General features: G+C 30.7%; 1 protein-coding gene across 7 annotated transcripts in view; it reads right to left on the bottom strand.

Moving 5' to 3' along the window:
* LOC107443390 (uncharacterized) overlaps window positions 1–21,422 on the bottom strand; it is a 100,981-nt gene that overhangs the window by 59,520 nt on the left and 20,039 nt on the right. For all 7 annotated transcript variants that reach the window (XM_087160753.1, XM_087160757.1, XM_087160756.1 and 4 more), the window contains 4 exons: window positions 13,662–13,910; window positions 10,149–10,373; window positions 4,340–4,567; window positions 2,917–3,141 (listed from right to left, as the gene is read on the bottom strand). In XM_087160753.1, coding sequence (XP_087016879.1) covers window positions 2,917–3,141; window positions 4,340–4,567; window positions 10,149–10,373; window positions 13,662–13,910 — 927 coding nt within the window. The remainder of the gene's footprint in view (window positions 1–2,916; window positions 3,142–4,339; window positions 4,568–10,148; window positions 10,374–13,661; window positions 13,911–21,422) is intronic.

Below are 21,422 nucleotides of genomic sequence, written 5' to 3'. Positions count from 1 at the left end.
GAAAAAAAAGGTATGTTTATACAAAACAAAGTACGTTTTTGTGTCTGATTTTAACTTAAAAATAAATTATCATATCTAATATCACCCCGTACAGCCATTAAGATTGAGTTCTAGAACGTAAGGATTCGATCAATAGATCTTAAATTATTCAGGGTAATCCATTTTTTTTTCGTGAAATGTACATTTTAGACGTAACAATACTTTGATTTATATTTCACTTTATTTAATTGGTAAACATAATGATTTGATTTACATACAATTAGTTTAACTCAAGCATGGAAATTAAATCTGGAACAACAAATTCATGGAATCTCCCTACATTCGCAATTCTTAATGCACAACACTTACTTATTAACCGCTTCCCTGATGTATGTATATATATTGCAAATATTTATTATCCCGAGAATATTCGGGAGAATTTGTCAGTATGTTTTTGTTTTAACACGCTTTTACTCGGCCAAAGAAGAAAAAAAATCTGCTGTGATTGCCAAGTTTTGTTTGCGAGTTTTGCTATTGGATTGCGGGACTGATCACGTGTTTTGTACAGTTGTATATATGATGGTTGTTGAATACACACAAGTTGTTGAATACTTACATAAGGAAAAAGATCAAAACATGGCATATCACTTACCTGGGGTCTCGAAAGTGTCACTTTGTGTTGTCCCTCGTTTTAAAAACTGTCACTAATATTTAACTTTTTTTCTCTTGCCCGAGATAATTCGGGATGGGAAACTGGTGGCAAATTAAATGTGTTTTACAAATAAAAAAATTAAAATTTCAACTTAAAACTTGCGTATTATGTTTTGCTTTAGTTCCTTGTATTCATTAATGGCTTAAAAAATATGTTTTAAAATAAAGTTTTAAATATCTGCAGCAAATAATTCCCAATTCTAAATTTCATTGCTAGGAGACGCTGTATTTTTAAAGCCCGTAATACTGAAGTAAAATAATAAAGTATGTAAAAATCGAAGAAAAAGATCAGAGAATGACAAAGAAAAAAACCACCTAGTAACAAAGTAAGTAAAAATGGATGAAGTATACCAGGAACGGGGAAAAAAATTATGTTTAATCTATGAGCATAAACAGCATAAGCATAGATCTTAAAATTTCTCTATGAACACAATGTTAAAATAGAGAGATGTAATGCTATATATATATATATATATATATATATATATATATATATATATATAATATATATATATATATATATATATATATATATATATATATATATATATATATATATATATATATATATATATATATATATATATATATATATATATATATATATATATATAAATATATATATATATATATATATATATATATATATATATATATATATATATATATATAAATATATATATATATATATATATATATATATATCTGTGTGTGTGTGTGTGTGTGTGTGTGTGTGTGTGTGTGTGTGTGTGTGTGTGTGTGTGTGTGTGTGTGTGTGTGTGTGTGTGTGTGTAGCATTTTAGGACAGATTCGTTGATTCTGTTTTCTTCTTTACAAATTTAGAAGGAAAAAAAAAGTTTACTACATACCTTTCTGGCGCTTTTTTGTGTTTCATATGAATCAGTGCATAGCATAAAACAAAACCATTGAATTAACAACATTCCTCAGTTATTATTTAATTTGGAATATTTCTCGATATCCCTAGTTTTTCATATCACTAAGCCAATTAAAATAATAATAAATGGTAATTTCGAAATAGGAAGCAGTTTCAAAGATCCGTTTTGATCAAGAGCATACTCAAGTTAATTAACGGACGTAATTAAAATACTAAAAGTTCTTATCGCATTTTAATTTCTCTATTTCCTCATTTAATGGGGGGGGGGATAAGGACTTTCACTAGGTCAATTATAAACTAACATGATAATTTTTAGCGCCAAATTAAAAAGGTTTATTGCTAATGCGACATCAAATGCTTCAGAAACTCATATCTTCAAAGACGAAACAAAATAACTCCTATAACGCCTTTGACAAACAACAGAAGCAACCTTGACTCGCCTTTTAAATGTACCCTCAAAAAATTGGTTCACTGTAAAATCCTAAGCTTTTTGATTTTCTTTTTTCTAATTCATGAAATAGTTCATTTTGTTACGATTAACAAATTAAGAAAATGTTCTTACAATTGATTATAATAATTATATATTTATACACGAAATGATCCTTTTTTTTTCCTTGAAAAGTATCGAATTTCAAGGCGAAAAACAAAGATGAATTCGAAGTTACTCTGGTCACAGAAAACATGTAACCTTATGCCAACATTTTGTCGAGATTTTTTTTTTATTGTAACGGAAATATCTATTCTGAAAATACTTTTTTCAATGAAGCAAAAACATTGCAGCTTCAAACCCTTCGTCCAAAAAGGATCAAAAATTATTTTTTAAAGCTTTTTTAAAGTGTTGTCACTTATATCTAAAATGATGTCGTAGTTGACGTCACACTAGCGATAGGATAAAATTGCATTGTCCATTAAAATTTCAAGACGAGCTGGTTTTTAGCTGAGTTACCAGACTTTGCGAAAAGAAACCTTATAATTTCCTGGATTTAAGATTATTTTCACCTTGAGGCTAGCTTTATTGAAGGATTTTTTCACGTTAAGACAACCTCGATTTAAGGTTTTCATATAGAAAATTGTTTTCCAAGGTTTTGGAATAGGGTAATGTATGTAGAATAGAGCAGGTGTTGACAGATCTCGTTTTAATGTTCAAAGGCTTGCACATAAACCGCAATACAAACCATTTCAGGTTTACAATGAACGGGTTTTGCTGAATTTATTATGGGTCAGCGAAAAAAAAAACTTTTTTTTGCTATCTCGGTCTGGGGAGTTGGGGTGCGAAGCAAGCAGATTCGGAGCTTCCAAATATCTTAAAATACAGACAAAGTTTTATTTACTGCAATTTGATTCGTCACTCTTATCTCTACAGTCACTCAATCCATCACATGAGTCTGATTTCAGGATGCATTGCCCGCTTCTACATCGAAATTCAGTTTCTGAGTCACATACTCTGGCATGGCAATCACGTTCGTCACTGTTATCATCGCAATCTTCGTCTCCATCGCAAACATCCAATTTATCAATACAATATCCATCGTCACACTGAAATTGGAATGGACAATCTGAAAGGAAAAAAGATAAATTCTTTAAAATAAATATCGAAATCAGTTACAAATATGTAGGCTAATAATAGGTAAGAGAACCAGAACTTTGATTTTCTTATAGCATTCTATGATTTTTCTATATTTTTAATTTCGCTGGAAGTAAAATAGTTAGCTTGCTTCTCTTTTCTTTTAGTTTAATTTCTTATTTTCCCTTTTCACCGAGAAAGAATGTAACCTTACGTCAATCTTGTGCTGGAGCTTTCTTTTTTCTGTCACGAAAATGTTTGCACTAAAAACCTTTTTTCAATAAAGAAAAATATTGCAGTATCAAACCTTTCATCCAAAAAGGATTAAAAATTATTTTTTGAAGCTTTTTTAAAAAGTATTGTTACTTAAGGTCCTTAATGACGTCACACTAGCGATAGAATCAGATTGACCATTAGCGATAGAATCAGATAGATCAGTCCATTAAAATTTCAAGACAATGTGGATTTTAGATAAGCATGCCAGACTTTACGAAAAGAAATCTTATAAATACCTATATATAAGATTATTGTCACCTTGAGGCTAGCTTTGTTGAAGGATTTTTTTTCACGCTGAGACAACTTTGATTTAATGTTTTTATATATAAGGTTGTTTTCAAGGTTTCGGATTAGCAGTGTTACCCAAACTTGTGAATTTTGTGTGCCCTTTCTAAATTATTCGTAACGCTGTATACCACTAATGAAAATATGGATGTATTTTTTGCTATAAAAAATTCGAAAAAATGTTAAAAATCACGACTGTATGTTGGCACGACAATTATTGAAAGTTAACTCTTCAAAAAATGGCCAATAGAAAAATACGTAATCGTAAATTTCCATGGCTAGTTTTGTTTTTAAATAAAAAATTTTGAAATTCTTATTTGTTGCGAGATATTTCGCATAAGAACATGTACACCCACTAAACCGTTACCGTACCCCTGGCGGTATGCTAACCACACTTTGGGAAACACTGGATTAGGATAATGTGCGTAAAATAGAGAAGATGGTCACAGATCTCATTTTAAGGTTAGAAAGCTTACACGTAAACCGCATTACAAACTTTTTTAGGTTTACAATAAAAGGGTTTTGGTGAGTTAAACTAAACCTTTTTTTGCTATCTGGGGACTTGGAGAGCGAAGCGAGCAGTTACTGAGCATCCAAATATTTTAAACTATAGATAAAGTTTTATTTACTGCAATTCGATTCGTCACTGCCATCTGCACAGTCGGAATATCCATCACATGATTCTGATTTCCAGACGCATTCCCCGCTTTGACATCGAAATTTGGTTTCTGAGTCACATACTCTGGCAGGGCAATCACGTTCGTCACTGTTGTCTTCGCAATCTTTGAATCCGTTGCAAACACGCCATTCTTCAATACAATTTCCATTGTCGCACTGAAATTGGAAGGGACAATAAGCTGTAAGAAGAAAAAATAAATTCTTTAAAACAAATATCTATTCCAGTTACAAAAGTGTATGCTAATAATAAGTAAGAGAACCAAAACTTTTGAATTTCTTTTAAATAATATTCTATAATTTATTATTATTTTTTTTATTTATTTTCGCTGGAAGTAAAACAGAAAGCTTGCTTTTTCTTTCCGTATAAATCGTTTTCTTTTTTTTTTCCTTCTCATTCATAACATAAACTATAAACCTTCGATCTCAATTCCTTGGGTAAAAAAAAAAAAGGTTTTCATATTATTTTTGTATGTCATTTGTGCAAAAAACATTTTTTGTTTGTCATTTCGTGCAAAAAACATTTTTTACTAATATCTAGTTATTTCACATGTCAAAAAAAAATTACTTTGAAAAATGACACTTTGACGTTATTTTACACATTTTCAACTCTCGTTACTTCCTTAATTATAGATCAATTTTCCCGTTTATATAGTTAGGAAATTTCATGTATCATATATTTTGTATAAACTTTCTTTTCTGTATCCAATGATTTCTGTAGTATTGTAGGATAACTACCACTACAAAAATACAATTCCAATTCATTAGTATCTAATACACGCTAACTCGATTCTAAGATGGGTTACCTTTTCATAGATGAAGGTTAACATTGTCGATATCTTCAACCTCCACATTAGTGACCTTCGGACGTGATGTGAAGACGCTTACCTAATCAGAAACTCCCACTTCGATCAAAACACGTCTACTTCGATGGATGGTCCCTTTTGAACAATTGACTTGCATCTTGTGACTGCGACATTATCAACCTCTTCTCGCTGTTGCTACTCAGTGTCGATCGCACGCAACATCGGCCTGCATACACTCGACTGCTAATGGCAACACAGAAGCAACCACGACCGCGCACTTAATACAGCTCTCACGATCAGCAAAATGTACGGTGACCTTAATACATCTCTACCGGCTTCTCACAAAACATTAATGAATCAACAAGAGGTGTCTGTTCATCGAATTCTATCACAGATACAATTCTTGTGAGGGAGTACTGTAGTGTATCTACCACTACAGAAATACAATTCCAATTCATTAGTATATTAAACATGTTAACTCGATTCTATGATGGGGTACCTTTTAATTGATGATGGTTAACATTGTCAATATCTACTAAGTCCGCAGTATCTTTATATACTGAAATAAGATGGGACCTTAACTTACTTAAAGAAGGGAATACGCACACGGCTAATCCAACTCCTCCTATAACTGAAAGCCTCCACACGGTTTTTCGTAGATAGCCCGATTAGACCACTATAAGGGTAAATATGTTTACAAATGAAGCATTTAATAGAAAATCTGCTAAAAATATGATAGTGGTAGAAAATATATGACTGAAAATTTGTTTTATTTATGAATATGATTTGTTTGACTTATTAACTAGTCAACCACTACATATGCAATTATCAAATATATATGATAAATTTCCCTCAATTACTTTTAAAAAAGAATTCAGTTTCATGCGCACAACTGATTCACTTTTTAAATAGTCTGCGCGGACTACTTATAAAAAACTTTGTGGGGGCTTTCAGATGTAGGAGGGGATGGCTAAACTCGCCTCAGGGAGGATTTTTAATGTTTCACAAATTCCCTTTCCCCTTTAACGCAGAATTCTTATAAGAAAATATTTTTCATTATTTTGTATTAATTTTGGTCAAAATAATTGAAAATTTTTAAATTTAGCATTTTGATAATTTATAGTTATGAAATACAGAATAAAACACCGGTGTATTTTTCCGAGAATCTTCCAAACACAGCTCACTACCTGTAATTTTTCAAATTTGCACTTATTTGCTATTACTTGACTCTGAAAGAAATAGTTATTCAACATAGAAATTTCTTTACTTTCAAAAAATCATTTATTTATAAATAATTGAAAACGAATAGAAAAAAAATTTAATACTTCTTTTTTTGTATTTTATATTTTAGTACAAATATAATTCCGATAATCTAATGAATTTTTTTTTAGCAATTGATTGACTGTTTTTTATAGGTAAAAAATATCAAAATATGTTTTTGCTTGACTTTAGAGCGTCAGCAAAAAAGTATATATATATAAGTGAAGGTCACCTGTATTCGATCTGCCTCAAGGATCTACTCCACCAAATCTAAAACTATTTGATTTTCGTTTCTATTTTTTATCCACCCATCAAACTGACATATAAAAGTGACTGTAAAAGCATTAAGAGCAGCACTCTAGCTCATTTGTAGAAACTTTAGTGAGAGTCCTGTCGGCATAGTCGTTTAAATAATATCAGTACTTTCCTTCTTAAAAATTATTTTTTAAGGCTTTTTAAAAAGTATTGTTGTTTAGGGCCCTAATGACATTTTAGCTGACGTCACACTAGCGATAGGATCAAATTTCTTTGTTCATTAAAGTTTCATGACATAGTGAATTTTAGCTGAGCATACAAGCTTTCGTGAAAAGAAATCTTATAATGACCTTGATTAATGATTATATTCACCTTGAGATTAGCTTTATTAAAGCATTTTTTCAAGTTTGAAAACCCCTAAATTAACCTCAATTTAAGGTTTTTACATCGAAGGTTGTTTTCCAAGGGTTTTGATTAGGGTAATGTGCTTAAAATAGGTCGAGCAGACTGTCACAGGTTTCGCTTTAAGGTTAGAAGGTTTACACGTAAATAGCATTACAAACCTTTTTAGGTTTACATGAAAGGTTTCTTACTAAGTGAAAATGAACCTTATTTTGCTATCTAGAAATCCGACTTGTTAAAGCATCTATTGGGGGTGCGTTCTCTATGAATTTCACTCATTTTCTGACCGTTACAAATAGAATTTATCGTGAAATTATCACCACTAATAATTCTGACTACATTTTGACAAGTGTTCAAAATTGAACTGGCATTCTGTGCTACCTGAATAGGCTTGCTTTAATTTTTTCTTCACTAACTTCGACAAAATTTTATAGTAAGAGTACTTAAATTTCAATTGATCATAAAACCAATATTAGTTGCATTTATTTTCTAATTAATACAAGCTATTTTTATAGCCCTTTTTATCACCAATCAGAATTTTGACAGTTTTTTACAAGTGAACTTTATAGCCCTTTTTATCGCCAATCAGAATTTTGACAGTTTTTGCTTTGTCGCAATCGGCTACTCAAACAGACACTAAACTGAAAAAAAAAAAAAAGAAAAGAATAAAGTAAAAATTTGAAACAAATTTTTCTAAAAGACTAAAAAGGGAAAATAAATCTATTTTTAACAAATATGCACTTTTATAATAGCCACGTGAGACAACGCGTCCAATAAATTGTAACTTGAACAATTTGGTTAATTTTATTACGTAAAAGATGGGGGGGGGGAAGAAGAAGAAAAAGAACATATTTTAAGACATTTTTTATGTTTGTATGCCTTTTCACTGTATAAAAATTTAATTCAATTTACCATATTTGGTCAGAATTTTCAATTACAAAGAAAAATTATAAGAAAAATAAGAGACTCGATTCAATCAATCTTTCGGGCACTTTTGAGCATGGGCACTTTTGAGCATCAAAATGTGAAGAAAAATATCCGACATTGAGCAAAAAAATTCTAAAAGCTAAAATGTATCATTTTTATGTAATAATTAAACATGACTAAAAATAATTAAATTAATCTATTGATTTTAAAAAAATTTTTTTATCGCATTTATGAGTTACTTGCCTGAGGTTCATTATTTAAGTAAAAATCGCATTTTTTCCTATTGTTTAAACCTTTGGCTTTAACGCATTTTCTCTTATTATTTAACCATTTCGGCTTTATTTAACTCTTTGGCCTTAAACACATTTTCTCTTATTATTTAACAATTTGGCTTTATTTAACCCTTTGGCTTTAACACATTTTCTCTTATTATTTAACAATTTTGGCTTTATTTAATCCTTTGGCTTTAACGCATTTTCTCCTATTATTTAACCCTTTGGCTTCAACGCATTTTCTCCTATTATTTAACCCTTTGGCTTTAACGCATTGTCTCCTATTATTTAACCCTTTGGCTTCAACGCATTTTCTCCTATTATTTAACCCTTTCGCTTTAACGCCTTTTCTCTTATTATTTAACCATTTAGCTTTATTTAACCCTTTAGCTATAACGGATTTTCTCTTATTATTTAACCATTTTGACTTTAATTAACTCTTTGGCTTTAACACACTTTCTCTTATTATTTCACAATTTGGCTTTATTTAACCCTTTGGCTTAACATATTTTCTCTTATTATTTAAACATTTTGGCTTTATTTAATCCTTTGGCTTTAGCGCATTTTCTCCTATTATTTAACCCTTTGGCTTTAACGCATTTTCTCCTATTATTTAACCCTTTGGCTTTAACGCATTTTCTCCTTATTTAACCCTTTGGCTTCAACGCATTTTCTCCTATTATTTAACCCTTTCACTTTAACGCATTTTCTCTTATTATTTAACCATTAGGCTTTATTTAACCCTTTAGCTATAACGGATTTTCTCTTATTATTTAACCATTTTGACTTTAATTAACTCTTTGGCTTTAACGCACTTTCTCTTATTATTTCACAATTTGGCTTTATTTAACCCTTTGGCTTTAACACATTTTCTCTTATTATTTAACCATTTTGGCTTTATTTAATCCTTTGGCTTTAGCGCATTTTCTCCTATTATTTAACCCTTTGGCTTTAACGCATTTTCTCCTATTATTTAACCCTTTGGCTTTAACGCATTTTCTCCTATTATTTAACCATTTGGCTTTAACGCATTTTCTCCTATTATTTAGACTTTGGTAAGAAACCATGTGATTTGTTCGATCATCTACAGATAAATTCAGGGAAGTACAAGGAAGGGAAAAAACATTGAAGGATTTTCTTTTACATAAATGCGCGTAGCATTTAAGGTTCGAATGAAATCAAGAGGTCAACACTAGAGAGCTACTTTCTCTACGTTATGAGCCGTTTTTCAAGGTCCAAGTTTATTGCTAACTCTTGAAAGTTTTAAATTCCACCCCCCCCCCTCCAAAAAAAGGCCTGGTTCCTTAGAACATATCGGCGATACAAAACGTTAGCTTGAAGAGAGCGCTAACCTCTGATTGGTTCAATTTGTGCGTTAGACAGCATCAGCATACGTCATCGAAAACTCAGCTTGAACGAAAAAAGCCGTCCGAATCAACTGCATTTGGATCACATTAACAGCAGAAGCAATGGCGGACAACAGCCAACAGACTATTGAAACCGGCCAAGATTTTGATTTCGAGGAGAAATTAATCTCCGAAATTTAAAAAATGATCTAATTTGTATATTGTAAGATATATATCATACAAAGATTCCGTGCTTAAAACAATCTGTGGTCACAGATTAAAAGGTATTTTTTCCCCTCTTAAGCACTGGTCGATAATAACACATATAAAGTTATAAGAACGAGCAAATTAAAAATAGATATTTGCTTACATCATTAACGCATGCGCAATGCGGGATAATGTCTGAGTTGGAACGACTGCCTACGTTTATAGCCGTTTTTCTTTATTATTTTTGTGACTCGCGGTTTTATTAAAATTATGTAACACTTTATTTACCACAGTTATCTTCATCACTTCCATCTGAACAGTCCCTCCGACGATCGCAAAGATATAATTTTCGAAAGCATTTATTTTCATCGCATCTGAAATGAGTTTTCTCGTCGCAAGCTCCACAGTTTTCTTCATCATTTCCGTTTGGGCAATCCTTCCATCCGTTACATCTAGATTCTTGAGAAATACATTCTTTGTTGCCGCAATAAAATCCTCCACAACTGGATTCGGCTGGTGAAAAAAAAAACACACACAGTCAAAAATCATTCCACTTCTCAGATAGCTAAATAAGGTTTCTTTTCACTTCACAAAAACCTTTTAATGTAAACCTAAAAAGGTTTGTAATACGGTTTACGTGTAAACCTTTTAATCTTAAAGCGAGATCTATGACAATCTGCTCTATTCCACGCACATAACCCTAATCCAAAACCTTGCAAAACAACCTTCTATATAAAATCCTTAAGTCGAGGTTGTCTTAGTGTTTTCAAGAGCAAATTTTTTTTTTAAAAAAAAGCTTGTCTCAAGGTGAAAATAATCTGAAATCTAGGTAATTATAATATTTCTTTTCGTAAAGTCCTGCATGCTTAGGTAAAATTAAACGTAACTAAACTACCGTAGCTAACTAGAGCAAACTCTGATCTAAATTAGTTAAGTGCCACATTTTCAGATGGCAGCAAGCGTTGTCATTTGGCTAGTTAAAAAATCCAAATTCATCGAAATATGCTTCTATTTTTAGAAAAATTGTCTTAGTACAGTCAAACCTCGCTATAGTGAACCTTCAAGTGACCGAAATTTCGATTCACTATAACCGGGAGTTCACTATATCCGTCCTGCAAGCAATTTTAAGTAATTTTTTTCGAACTTCTCCCTTTTTTTACACATTATTTCAATAAATGTCCCATAAAAAGAAATACAAAATTGATTAAAAAACAATATGTAGTTACAGAAAAGGTGTTAACTTTTATTTTTTTATGACTCTTTGTCTTACGCACAAAAAATTTAGGGATGAGAAACTGAGACAGAAAACAGGAAAAACAGGAAACTGAGAGGAAGAAAACAGGAAAAAATTATGGCTACATTCCACTTAATAGAAGGCCTTAAAACTCGGTATATGTACTAAATGTAGATATTTCAAAATTATCAAAAAATAAAGAAAAAGGCATGAGTCGAAGACAGAAAAAAGTTCATAATATCCAATTTCTTCTCGTTTTTTGATTCACTATATCCACGTAAAATAATATTCCGCGTGTATTGCAAGGCACGGGAGTGAACATTTCGTTCACTATATCCGGGAGTTCACTATAACGCGGATTGGCTGTATTTCCTATTACGTAATAAAAATTTTGCACTGATCAATTTGCATATTTTAGGTATGAAAATAACCAATTGTTATTTCTAATGATAATTATACCAATATGAAATCTAATCGTTAGATCTGTGGCGCAACTACCACTATAAATATTAAACACCAATTCACTGGTATATATAAGACATGTTAACTCGATTCTAACTTGAGGTCACTACTAATTGATGAAAGTTGACATGGTGGATAATTAATCCCCTCGATGATGACAGGGGTGTGATCTCATCAACACCGATGGGATGATCCATATTAGACAGTTGATTTGCTTAAAATATAACAACAAAAGAAATCCGTGAAAGTAAAAAACAGTCTCCTGATTTAATAAACAAAAAGTGAAGGAAAGAGAAAAGACAATGAGCGAAATGATATAACTAAACAAAAAAGGATGAAAAAATATGTACTCGTGCATATCTGCCAACTCTTCCGGATTTTCCGGAAGATTTTATTTTCATATTTAAAGTAGTAAATATATACTATTTTTTCTTTTATAATTTGAAGTTTTAAATGATTTTGTTCACCACTTTTCTCACAAAAATTAAGCACATATATCAATATGCATTACTATCATGGTTGTCAACTTAAGTTTTCTCAAATACAACGTATTTGTTTGCTTAAAATTGAAGTTTTAATTCCATTTTAATACCACTGGGAAAAATTATAATGGAAAGGATTAAAAGTTGGCAGGTATGCTAGTGGTATTCCGTCCATCGAAATCTGCCACAGATAAAATTTTGGAAGCGGGGAGTAATGTGGCGTAAGTACCACGATATGTATTAAATACCAATTCACTAGTATATAAGACATGTTAACTTGATTATATCATGAGGTACCCATTACTGCCAACTTTCACTGTTTCCGAGAATGGATTTTTAGAGTGATTGTAAAACATTAAATGAAAAACAATCTGACTCAAAAATATATTTATATTTTGATACCGTTGAAATTCGCTTGCGCAACGATTATTATGCTTTCATATATTTATTGTAATTATTTATATGTAGTGGTGGTCAAACTCATTTATAATTATCATTATAATTCAAAAAGCTAATTGGAATAACCTGAGTATTGCAACCACTTTAAATATTAAAATAAAATCTTCCGGAAGAGTTGGTAGGTATGGGTACCTTTTGATAGATGAAGTTTGATGCGGTCGATTAATAATCCCTTCTTATCATTTACAGAGAATCAGAAAAACTGGTCGCATATATGATACCGTGATGGAATAACGTATCATACCTGTCAACTTTCACTCTTTCCGAGAATAGATTTTCAGAGTGGTTGTAAAACAATAAACGAAAAACAATCTGACTCAAAAATATATTTATATTTTGATCCCGTTGAAATTCGCTTGAGCAAGGATTATTATGCTTTCTTATATTTATTATAATTATTTATATGCAGTGGTGGTCAAACTCATTTATAATTATCATTATGATTCAAGAAGTTAATTGGAATAACCTGAGTATTGCTACCACTTTAAATATGAAAATAAAATCTTCCGGAAAATCCGGAAGAGTTGGCAGGTATGGCGTATATATACACGGTTCAGTAGTAATCACAACCTATTTAAATGAAAAGTATTTTTATTAATGAAGAGGAAACTTCATGGCAAATTCTCTCTCCTCTACGTAAGTATTTTAAAGTTAAATTTCTGCAGTTCCGCAGTGGACTGATCGTAAAGACACCTAGTAGAAGACCGAAGACACGCATCACTGGCTGCGGTCAGGGAGCGGGTGGGTGACCACAGCCTGAGTAGGGACAAAGGGTGCGTGGTATTGGTCCTCGTTAAACTGTTCTTCCGCAGAGTGCTCGACTTCGCGTGCGGGTCGTCTGGCTACCAAAACAGGGGAGTCATCCCCACTGCAGAGGTTTAAAATTGCGATGACAAGTCCTCTGACCATCCTTATGGATGCTTCCCAGACCGTCGCCAATACCTCATTGTGCAGCTCTAATGCTGCATAAATAAAGTATATACCTAGTTATCTATCAAAAATACAGATTTTTTTCAGGCTGTCTAAATACAAATAAACTATTGCAAGATTACGCTGAACTCACCTAACTTTAAAATACCAATTGGAGGTGAAACAGAATTCGTCATGAAAAGTTTCTCCCGTGGTATAGGGTACTCGAGAAAAACGATTAAAAATAAAACTTACAGCAACTATTTTCATCAGTCTTATCGAAGCAATCAAAACGACCGTCACAAATTCGCTCTTTCGGGATGCAGCCTCCATGCCTGCATTCGAACTCCCCCTTCTTACAAAAAAAGGGTGTGGATCTGCAGCCATCTTCGTCTTCCCCTTCAGAGCAATCCTCCATACCATCGCAAACCCAAAACCACGAAATGCAAGTACCATTGTTGCATCTGAATTGTTGGGGTGGGCATTCTTCCGATGGATTGAAATCTGAAACAGAAAAAGGGTTCGCATAGTGTAAAGTATTATTGGTCCATGTAGTTATAGAGCTCTTGTATCTAAAAGTGGTTAGAAAATTACGACATGCGGGGCTTTGTTTTATTTCCTGATTAGTTAATTAACTGCTAAAATTTACCGAAAAGAAACGAAACAAGCATTCTCATCAAAAATACCTATCAGTATTGAACTGCATGTGTTGACAGAAATATATCAATCCTCCATTTTTACACACGTCTGACATGCTGAAAACAATTTGCAATTGAAAAACACCCCTCATTATACCAGGCGCTTCCAACTTACATGAGGCCGGGGGCCGCAATTAAAAACACCAGTGAAACGGCGGGTCGTAACTTTATCAAAGTTTTATATAGGTCTCTTTTATGTTTTAAAAAACATTAAATATAACTGTCGGAATTTTATGAAGTTATACAAAGCAAGCGCATTGCATTACTTATTAAAATAAGAAGTAGATTTTTAAAAATATTTAATTGCTTATTAAACAATTAATGTACAACAGATTTCAAATTGTTAAGATATAGAGCTTAAAAGTATTTTAAACCCATATAGATTTAAGATACTTGTCCTCCAAAAAAATGACAACTGATATATTTTAGTTCGCGGGCCATAAAAAAACCTTCGCGGGTCACCAGTTGGTAACCACTGATTTAAACGAAGTCAATATGAAAAAAAAGTTGTGCCAAGTTTGTGCATCACTTCAACTCCCAGAGGAGACTGTTATCTTAAGGGTATCCAACTTATATTTTAAGGATTCAAACCAAGTTTCTTAATCCAAATATATCACCATTTAAGCCTAAATAAAATGGGAGACAATTTTGGAATCCGAAAAATTCGAAATTTTGGAGCGATACATTAATATTTGTTAAGTCCATATGGATTGACCAATTTTGCAGAGTATTAGGTTCCGTTTTGAAACAAAAGTTGCAAAACGTGGCACAGTAAGTATAGGCCTCAATACAAATAGTCCTTGCGATAAGAAAGTTTAAAAATGCTGTTTTTTTTTTATATAAATTTTAAACTTCAAAAACTATTTATGCAATTTTTTTCACAATTGGAATTATTTTCTTCTTCTTTTAAAGTTAAGTAGTTTTAAAATAGAATAAAAATCTGCATATTTTACTTATATACCAGCCAAAGTTTTCAGATTTTTGGGTAATATCCTGTATTTAAAGTAATGGCAAAATTTATATAATAACATTTTGTTCCTGTTTAAATAAGGGCGATGTAAAGTGATTTTTGCTACCTTCACATTTTAATAATTTAAACATCCTGAGAGCTCTTTAAAAATGTTTTAATTGTTGACCTAATTTTAACAAAACACATTGTCAAGTGAAATGGCATTTCCCTACCACTTTGAAAAACTTTTTTAAAAGCGTAAAAGTTGAGAGGCATGCTTCATACTTTTTCTCGTTCCCTTATATCAAATGATTAAAAAGTAACAAATAATTATTAAAGATTATTTTTTGCATGGACGATCTAAAGACAAACATATAATTGAATGCAGAGAATTTTCGGCTCGCTTAAGCATTTTTCCAGATATAAATAAATTCTTAAATATTGTAATTATAATTCGCGATCGCAACGCTCGAGTACGCCGTCTAGCGGGAGCCTGTAAATATCGGACATTAATTTATCACGTTTTCATTTAGTTCCATCAAAGTCATTGACTGAATCAGACGCCATTTTTTAGCAGCAAATAAGAAACAAAATTTCCCTAAGGAAAAGGCCGAAGAACTTGAAAAAAATCTCCAAAATATTAGTAAATCTTTCAGGAACAGAACACGCCAAACATTTGAAGAAAAATTCCTCAATAATTTTTCATTTCTATTATCAACAAACTTGCAACTGATGACTTCCGATTTCGGATACTGTTACAAATGTGTGTATTAAGGTAAAATGCATTTCTTCTGTCTTCAATTCATTACGAATTAAAGTGAAGTCAACATTGCTTTCGTCATTCCAGTGAATAAATATGAATTCAGAACATACAGAATTGTAATAGTTATAGCATATTCTTCTTCGTTATAGAATAGTATATATTTCTGTATCCATATAATTCGGAAAACAACAATAAAAAATTATCCAAGTTACTTGAAATAGTGCCATTTGTGATGATTCTTAATTAATTTAAATCGTTTTCTTGGTAAGTTTTTTTTAATTTTGAAAGAATAAGTTCAACTAGAATTCAGCTATTCTGTTTTTAGCTACATATTCAAATTCATATCAATTATAAAATTTTGCTGTGTAGTATGTTATCTAAAAGTAATGAAGGTATAAACTATGTATCTATTATTTGAGAATAAAGTTTTCAAACAAGGAACTTATCATTTTGGAATTCTCCGGGAATCATAAATCAGGTAAGTGCAATGATTTTTACAATAAAAAATTTGCTTGTAAATATTTTTTTTCATTTGATGATGGTTCTCTACAGAATGGTTTTTTACGTCTGATTAAGAACTATAAGAATAATAAAAAAAGAAACAATATGAAAGTTTTTATTTCAATGTTGAGAATTCTTAAAATCGTTTTTTTTATCCTAAGAATTCTTTATTTTCCGTTTTTTAGTTTATAATTTTTTGATAAAAATTGTTCTCAAAATACTTTTGAAAAATTAAATGGTATAACATTATGTGTTTATGTATACTTCTTGTATATTCCAATGTTTGAAATAATATGATTCAGAAAAGTATGGAATAAAAATTTCGGTACTTACTTATAAACGCCACCGCCGCTACAGATTTGGCGGTTTTTAAGTGCCGCCAATCTACACTTAAAATTTTTGCGACAATTCATAAAATAAAACACTTTATTTAAAATCAAAATAGTTAATCGGATTTCGGTGGAACATGAGCCGATATAGAGTTTAGCATAGATTCAAAACAATCATATCGCCATATGAACTCTGATGAATAAGATTCCAAATGAAATAACATTTCCAAAACGTACGTTTACCAAGATAAAGTTTTATGTTGTGGGAATTGGTACATTTTCGTTTTTTCGGTAAAATATTTCCCTCCTGAAAAAATAAAATTGCATCTTGTTTTGTTTTTGGCAAATCCCAAAGACGAATATTCGTAGCACTAAAAATGGCGACAAAAAAGAATTGTTTTTTTTTTTGTTTTTGTTTCGTCAGCATTCTTTATTTTACGTTTCTTAGTTTCTAAATAATGATTTTTATTGAAACTTGAAATTTTTTGATAAAAATTGTTGTCAAAAAACGTTGTTTACAAAATTAAATTTCATAAAATTATGAGGCTTATGTATACTTTTTGTTCATTTTAATTTTTGAACTAATATGGTTCTTAAAACTATAGAATGTAAAGTTTAAATGGGCCTTTCATGTTATATCATTAAATTTAGTAATACTATTTCTCGGGATTTAGGTTTTAACTCTGATAAGAATATACATATTTTTTTCTGTTAATGTACAAATATTTTTCCGATGTGTTTTGGATGTTCCTTCTCTAATAAAAAGAGATACCATTTTGTTTTCGGTTGTACAAGAAAGAAGATCAAGCATTTTTCTTTTTTAAATTTAATAAGCCACATTAAAGAAGGAACGTTGCAATGCTACACGCTACATTAACGACGTCTCCAGAGTAACTGAATGACGGTTCATATAGAAATCGCAGGTATGCGTCTCATACAACAACGCCCCCTATAGTTCGTTGCGATCACGAATATTAAAAAGCCCAAACAATCTCTCTTGAATAAACTAGTGAAATCTTATTTCCCAGATTGCCATTGGTCCATATGACTTCCAAACAATTTCTATAAACTAACCATAATTTTTTGAGGAAAAACATTTAAAATTCTTCGTCAAAAACGTTTTTTTCTTATTTGAAAGGAAGAAAATATTTTGATTAAAGCTAAATAATTACACTAGCAGTTATCATTTATTTATTTTTTCATAAAATATTTTTATAAAATTATTTAAATTTTCCTTTAATTTAATTCAAAATATTTTTTCTGTTTTCAATTAGCTTAAAACACTTTATTTTCTAAGAATAGTTTTTTTTAAATTTTCTTTAGAAAAAATGAAATAATTTTTTTAGTGAAATTCGTTAAAGCGATATTAAAAATTTATTTGCAACAAAACTCGAAAACTATATCTTTTTAACTTGCTTTTAAACGAAATGTTTCAACATTGTGATACATATATATATATATATATATATATATATATATATATATATATATATAAAGATATAAGAAGAGAGTGGAATGATAACACATAGCCAATCACATAAGACTTCTGGTTAGTAACGCACAAAACAGCCAATCAAAATTGAGAACGCATGTATGTGAAAAGGTAATAACTTTTAATAATGCTGTCAAAAAATACAAAATATAAACTGACCTCAAATAAAACTCAGAGGACTTCGAATCAAATAATTAAGAAAACTCGACTATTACATTTATAAAAAGGAAGATTTATTAACTCAACAACAAAATTATAACATCGCCATTCCAAAAAAAAAAAATCTTACACTTGTTACGTTAAGTTAAATAAAGACAGAACGATTATTTATGCAGGCAATTATATCTGATTATTATGTACTAAACTTTATGCAAACGATTGTTTAAGACGTCATTAGATAAAAGTGTCATTAACGCAATATTATCCAGTGTTTATTAATAATTTTGAGTGGCAATGTAAAAAGATAGTTGTTCTAAAGTTTTATAATTCGCGATCGCAACGAACTATAGGGGGCGTTGTTGTATGAGACTAATACCTGCGATTTCTATATGAACAGTCATTCATTTACTCTAGAGACGTCTTTAATGTAACGTGTAGCATTGCAACGTTCCTTTTTTATCGTGGCTAATTCAATTTAAAAAAGAAAAATGTTTAATATCCTTTCTTATGCAAACGAAAACAAAATGGTATCTCTATTTTTTTAGAGAAGGAACATCCAAAGCACATCGGAAAAATATTTGCACATACGCAGAAAAAATTATGTATATTCTTATAAGAGTTAAAACCTAATGCCCGAGAAATTTAATGATATAATATGAAAGGCCTATTTAAACTTTACATTCCATAGTTTTAAGAATCATATTACTTCAAAAATTAAAATGAACAAATAGTATACATAAGCCTCATAATTTTATGAAATTTAATTTAGTAAAAAAAGTTTTTTGACAACAATTTTTATCAAAAAATGTCAAGTTTCAATAAAAATCATTATTTAGAAACTAAAAACCGTAAAATAAAGAATGCTTACGATACAAAGCAAGAAAGAAAAAACCAATTCTAAAAATTCCTTACATTAAAATAAACAACTTTCGTGTTTTTTCTTTTTTGATTCATAATCGGAAGCAGAAAACCATTCTATAGAAAACTATCATCAAATTAGAAAAAGACTACTTAAAAGTAAAATTTTTTATTTTATAAAAATTAACACTTACCTGCTTTATGAGTCAGAAGAATTCCAAAATGATTTGTTCTTCGATTTTTGTTACCATTTTTTAGTGCTACGAAAACGCGTCTTTGGGATTTGCCAAAAACAGAACAAGATGCAATTTTATTTTTTCAGGAGCGAAATATTTTGCCCACTGTCCACCAAAATCCGATAAACTACTTTGATTTTAAATAAAGTGTTTCATTTTATGATTTGACACAAAAGTTTTAGGTGTGGATAGGCGGCACTTAAAAACCGCCAAATCTGAAGCTGCTGTTGCGTTAATACATAAGTACCGAATTTATATTCATACTTTTTGAATCATATTACTGAAAACTTAGAATATGCAAGAAGTATACATAAACACATAGTGTTATACCATTTATGTTTTCAAAAGAAGGTATTTTGACAACTATTTTTATCAAAAAATTATAAACTATAAAACGGAAAATAAGGAATTCTTTGGATAAAAAACGATTTTATGAATTCTTTACATTGAAATAAAAACTTTCATACTGTTTCTTTTCTTATTATTCTTATAGTTCTTAATGAGACGTAAAAAACCATTCTGTAGAGAGCTATCATCAAATAAGAAAAAAAAATTTTACTTCCTAATTTTTTATTATAAAAATCATAACACTTACCTTCTTTATAAATCCGCAGAGTTCCAAATGAAATGTTCTTCGTTTGAAAGTTTTATTTTCAAATAATATGTACATAGATTATCCCTTTATTACTTTTAGATAACGTACCACACATCAAAAGTTTATAATTGTAAGATCTCGATATGAATTTGAATATGTAGCTTAAAAACAGAACAGCTGAATTCTTGTTGAAATTATCTATTCTTTCAAAACTAAAAAATACTTGCCATGAAAACGATAAAAAATTTATTAATCATCAGCACAAATGACACTATTTCAAGTAATTTGGTTGATTTTTTATTATTGTTTTCCGAATTATATAGATACAGAAATATATACTGTTCTATAACTACTGCATTTCTTGACGTTCTGAATTCACATTTATTTATTGGAATGACGAAAGCAATGTTGACTTCATTTTAATTTGTAATGAATTGAAGACAGAAAAAATTATTTTACCGTAATATACACATCTGTAACAGCAAATGATCATCAAATTGTTAGTTATGTTGTTGGTAATAGAAAGGTAAAAATTATGGAGAAATTGTTCTTCAAATGCTTGGCGTGTTCTGCTTCAATGTTTGGCATGTTCTGGTTAGTTTTTCAAGCTCTTCAGCTTTTCCTTAGGGAAATTTTGATTTTTATTTGCCGCTAAGAAAATCGCGTCCGTCATGGCCAATGACTTTGATGGAACTAAATCAAAACGTGATAAATTAATGTCTGATATTTACAGGCTCCCGCTAGATGGAGTACTCGAGCGTTGCGTTCGCGAATAGAATGTTTGTTTTGATAGAAAGCAGTTATTTATTTTAGAATTCCAATATATTTTAATAGCTTTGATAAGTCTGGTAGAGTTATTGGAAGTGCGAATCAACAATCTCTAAAGAAACTATTTACATTCTAAATTATCAGAATATATTGAACGGAGTTTATTTTAAAAACTTATATCTTTTATAAAACATGAATCGCCGTGAATATCTTAGGCGATATCAACAGCGACATAGAGTTGAACATAATTTAGCAGCACAGAATTACCAGGAAAATAATAGTAGTGCTATTAATACGCGACGGCGGAATGCGCGGCGAAGAAACGTTGAAGAGTCAAGACGTTTAAATGAAAACGAATACCTTGATGAGTCTTTACAGTCACATTATACCCCCTTTTTCTGTTGTAACATTCAGTGATGAATGCGTAAACTGTGGTGCTCTTTCGTTTCCAGCAGAGCATGGCAGAACGAAATTTAATTGCTGGCATCATCGCAAAGTTGAGCTCGTCAATCTGGATTATCCAGAAGTATTGAAAGATCTTTTACTTGGCAGCCATTCTGAAACAGAATGTTCGATCGTACAACTCTGCATTTGCGATGGCAGCTTTTCGCCCATCTCATGAAATTTCTTTTAAAGGGATCAGTTGTCTTACTTTTAAAAGTGATGTC

Source organism: Parasteatoda tepidariorum, chromosome 4 (genome assembly GCF_982258835.1).
Source record: "Parasteatoda tepidariorum strain Cologne lab strain chromosome 4, Ptep-v5.0, whole genome shotgun sequence".
Lineage (NCBI taxonomy): Eukaryota > Metazoa > Arthropoda > Arachnida > Araneae > Theridiidae > Parasteatoda > Parasteatoda tepidariorum.
Note: the sequence above shows the minus strand (reverse complement) of the source record. Positions and strands in the feature narration are given on the sequence as shown.